This window comes from Trypanosoma grayi (genome assembly GCF_000691245.1).
Source record: "Trypanosoma grayi strain ANR4 Tgr_135_V1, whole genome shotgun sequence".
NCBI classification, from domain to species: domain Eukaryota; phylum Euglenozoa; class Kinetoplastea; order Trypanosomatida; family Trypanosomatidae; genus Trypanosoma; species Trypanosoma grayi.
Window position 1 is genome coordinate 1 of NW_008825754.1, and position 4,305 is coordinate 4,305.

The following is a 4,305-nucleotide window of genomic DNA, read 5'->3' on the forward strand; positions in this document are numbered from 1 at the left end:
TTTTTTTTTGTCTTTTGTTTACTTTTCGTTTTCCTGATTTTTTTTGGTTTTATTTTCCTTTTCCTTGATCGCTAGCGACGCTCCTCCACTATTCTCCCGTTGCCGAGACTGCGCACGTAGTGGTATTGTTTTCCAGCTCTGCCCCATGCCACAATATAAGCAGAACTACAGGCATTGTTGTTTTTATTGGAAGTAGAAGCAGTACGTAAAACAACAACATAAGTGTCGCAGCATCATCAGGAGGAGACTACGGCTCGGTAATGGAAAGATTTGCACGTGCCACCACACAGATCAGTAGCGGTGAGGGCTTCACACAAAACTACAACAACACCAACAACAGGCGATACAGTCCACTCGGAAAGGAAGAGAGTCGATACGATGTTGTGAGGCAGCATCCGAATGAGTGAGTAAACATGAGCGGAAGAAAGACCCAATTGAGAGAAGTAGACCCGTGCGAGCAAATGAACGGCGATGAGTTCAGTGGGTGGCAGACATTAAAAGCGCAAGCAACTGACGCTCCCCCCCCCNCACACACATTTACGCCTCCCTCTCGCACTCTCTCCCATTTTGTTACGCACCACCCCATCTTCATTTCTTTTCAGTTTCACCTACGACCGTCTACATTCCTTTAATCCCGCTATCGTCCCACGCGAGACTACACAGGCGTACGCATCCCCTCGTCTTGTTTCTGTTGATGTCGTTCTTACCGTGCTACCCCCCTCTCATCCATCTGCGGAGCAGTTCTCGCACCACTCCCCAAACCCCCTTTTTCACCCCTAAACCCAAATCACCACTCGCGTCGCAGCAGAGCGCCGCCCGTCCTACTCATTCTTCTTGACGACCTCGTCAACCTTCGTCCGGATCGTCCCGACATACTTCTCAATGAAAGCCTCCGCCTCTGCAACCCACGCGTCGATCATGTCCTTCTTCTTCTCGTACACTGCTGGCAGGCTGAATGCCAACACAACGACCATCACCACGAGGGTGCCGTCGGACAGCATGTTGCCGAGGAAGCCAGCAACAATACTTAGCCCAAGCACCTGCCCTGAAGCGCGGTAGTCGTGCCACGTGGCGAGCTGGTACGCGTGCTGCAGGGCCGCAACTGCGCGTGGTGTGGCACAGTCAACAAAGCGATCGACGGCCCCGTGGATGTCGTCCTGCGTGAAGCTGCATCTCTTTGTGAAGCCAAGTAGCACCCCGACCAGGAGGGTCACCTGCAGAATGCGGCAGAGGAACGTCACCATCGTATACTCCATAAAACAGTAGAAGAGGATGATGGAGAGCGTGCTGCCAAGGAGGACACCAGTGACTTGAGGGCGGTGCCATGCCAGCACGTCCCACAGAGACATGTCCTTGCACTCGTTGATGATGCAAAAACCCATACTGTATGTATCCTTTTCTTTATGTGAGCGTGTCAGTATATAAGCCTGAATGCCTTTGTGGTCGAGACGCGGAGGGATGCTCTAGTTGAGAAGCCTGTCTTCTTTATTCAGTTGCACAGAAAAACAACAACGATGAAATGGTGGTGGGTGGGTGTGAGAAACAGAAGCACGAAAAGGACAAGACAAGACCAAGCAGGGCTCGCGACACCCAGCTAAGCCACCACCAAGGGGCATGGCAGGCGAAGAAGTAAATACCAACAAAATGCCCGCACTCAAGTGTTGCGCAAGAGCGCACCAAATTTGGGATAAAACATGAAAAACGACAACACACGTGTTGACCGCGGCTCATCAAAGCGAACGGATCCGTACGAATAATAGGATTTGCCAGCAAAATTAAACTCGAGAAGGAAACTCGAACTAGCAAACCGTTCCCGACCAAACATTAGCCCTTCGCCCATTTTCCAGCTTTATCCCCCTCACTCGTTGCCCGCATCTAAGTCGGGTAGGGCGAGGTGCGGTACGCCTTGTGGGCCAACGTGAGTGTCCAGTCGTCGTACTCCAAGCCCCCTGCACGCATGCGCTCTAGCACCGCCGCCACACTCTCAGCGACAGCTGTCGCGCCCATCCCCGGTGTCGGGCTGTCAGCGTAGAGCACCAGCAGGATGTGGTACAGCGTTGCCCCGGCACGGCGCTCAGTGTACTGCTCCCAGCGGTCCACCGCGGCGAAGCAGCGCGCCAGGTGCGGAGCACCGTAGCCCGTCACGCGGTGGTAGTGCCTCAGCGCCAGCGCCAAGGGCTCGCTTACGTCGATGCTGTCGAAGCAGTGGCTTTGCAACGCGCGGAGCAGCAGCTCGTCAATCTCTTCACCCGTCCTAGCACGAGCAAAAGCACCATAAAACATCTGCCGCATCTCACGGTGACGTTCCGCCAGAGACTCATGCGAATCGTCCGAGCGCTGTTGGTGCTTTTTGCATCCTTCACGCCCTGTGTCATTCTTTACCGCCGACGATCTTGATGTCTCACCGCTTTTACCCTCTCGCTCCTGCACACAGCGGGTGCACTCTTCGTAGGCGCAGTTAATGCGCCGGAATCCCTCATCGCTACCACCAACGTCGGGGTGCTCGGTCTGACACTTGACACGGTAAGCCGTCTTCACCTCGGTCATGCTGCTGTCTTTGCTCACGCCCAGTGTTGCGAAGGGACAGGGTTGTTTGGGGGCAGTTTCAAGCTCACATTGTGCCTTACTGCTGACACAGCGTTGCGTTGCATTGGGGTGAACGGCAGCGTTCGCCAACCGCAGCGACGAGCCTGCCGTAACCCTCGCGGCCCCCTTTGCAAACATGAAGAAGACACACTATGGAAGAAACACGATTTACCTTACAATGTTAGAGGATACCAGAAAGGGAAGGGTAGGAGAGTCTGGGTGCCTTCCCTACTTTTCCAGAAAACCTTTCCCCCCTTCTCTATTTCCGCGACACCTTTAACCCATTCTTCTAGCATTGTTTCGCTGTATTTGTTGCCCTGCGTGCCTGGTTTGTTTGTTTTGCCTCACCCGGAATGCAGAATCACACGTGTCGCTCAATGTGAGGCAACATCCCCTTCCCCGACTTCAGGTATTCATCGACTGAGCAGTTGGGCTGCAGCTCGCGGCACTGCGCCCAACGCGCAAGGAACTCCTCCTTGCAAATATACCTGGCGCCGTACTTCGCCTCAAACTGCGCCATGTAGCCCAAGCGTGAACCCCAGTACCACAGGTTGTAGCCGCAACACTGCAGCGCCTCGCCCAGCACTTTTGTGATGCCTGTTCCAAAGCTCTCCGTTGCGCGTTCAGCTGTGAACATAGTGAAGTCGTGATAGACAGAGCCGAGGGCGTAGCCCAGGCAGCCGGCCAAGACCTTCCCGCTCGCCTTCTCGAGCAACTCCACCGACATGATACGCACACCAAATTCTGGGGACTTCGCCATCGAGACAAGAATATCGATGTAGTAATTCTTCATCCACGTACTCTCCACTCTCTCCATATGGTAATCGTGTGCCAGGCGCAACGAGTCACGGATGTCTCGATTAACTTCCACTACGTAGCGACCGCACGAGATGAGCCGTCTGATTTTCCTACTGCTTCGCCAGGCGCACACGGCGTGCTGAAGATCCAAGCAGAATCGACCTCTTTTCTCATTTGGAAGTGCAAATACATGTTCCCCAAGCAACATTCCCGGAACTGCAAACAATGAGTGAAAAAAAAGATGATGCAACACTGTCCCTAATGGCTGATTCCACGTCAGCAAGTACATATAGTCCGTATTCTGCGACAATACACAGTCGAGAAAATCCTTGCGATAGAGGATACCAATGTTAAGAATAGCAGCTGGCCCCAGGAGGCTTGCGAAATCAGCGTAAGGCCTTGTGGAGACAATAATGGACTGCTCAGATTCTTCCAATGTCTCCGCCCCCAATTCCTCATGATTATTATTACAAACCTCTTCCTCCACAGGCGCCACTCCCGCCCCATCCACCTGCGAACCAGCACCTGCAAGTGTTACCCGCACACAATACTCGCTGCCTACATGAAGCGCCCACAGGGTTGCCACGTATCCACCCAACGGGGCGACAGAACGTCTGGCATGGAGTGGGAAGGACTGGCATGACGACGGCCCCCGAACGCCAGCGATTTCCTTGCAAAGGTGGATGCTAAATGGCTGAGAGCTGAATAGATCCACGTAGTTTTCGCCTGGCACCCACCAAACGCTCATATTTACTTTTTCCTTCGCAGACAGGCCATTCTACAAAAGAAGCGAAACAGGCGAGACACGCCGTAAGTCACCCACAATCAAAAAAAAAAAAAGCACACAAGAAATAAATAACACCAACAAGCACAAAAAAAAAAAGAACTATAGAGAGACGACCAAATATCTGCACACACGCA

At 53.1% G+C, this 4,305-nt stretch overlaps 3 protein-coding genes across 3 annotated transcripts; all 3 read right to left on the reverse strand.

Annotated features, from left to right (window-relative positions):
• Positions 1-821: 821 nt before the first annotated feature.
• DQ04_01351000 (reticulon domain protein) lies at positions 822-1,382 on the reverse strand (the record flags this gene model as incomplete). Its single annotated transcript, XM_009310597.1, has 1 exon — positions 822-1,382. The coding sequence occupies one exon, from the start codon at positions 1,380-1,382 to the stop codon at positions 822-824; it is 561 nt and encodes a 186-aa protein (XP_009308872.1).
• A 493-nt stretch (positions 1,383-1,875) lies between these two features.
• On the reverse strand, positions 1,876-2,724 carry DQ04_01351010 (chaperone DnaJ protein; the record flags this gene model as incomplete). The annotated part of the gene is made up of 1 exon (XM_009310598.1): positions 1,876-2,724. The coding sequence occupies one exon, from the start codon at positions 2,722-2,724 to the stop codon at positions 1,876-1,878; it is 849 nt and encodes a 282-aa protein (XP_009308873.1).
• A 223-nt stretch (positions 2,725-2,947) lies between these two features.
• Positions 2,948-4,132, reverse strand: DQ04_01351020 (hypothetical protein; the record flags this gene model as incomplete). The annotated part of the gene is made up of 1 exon (XM_009310599.1): positions 2,948-4,132. One exon carries the CDS (start codon positions 4,130-4,132, stop codon positions 2,948-2,950), a length of 1,185 nt encoding a protein of 394 aa, XP_009308874.1.
• Between the last annotated feature and the right edge of the window lie 173 nt (positions 4,133-4,305).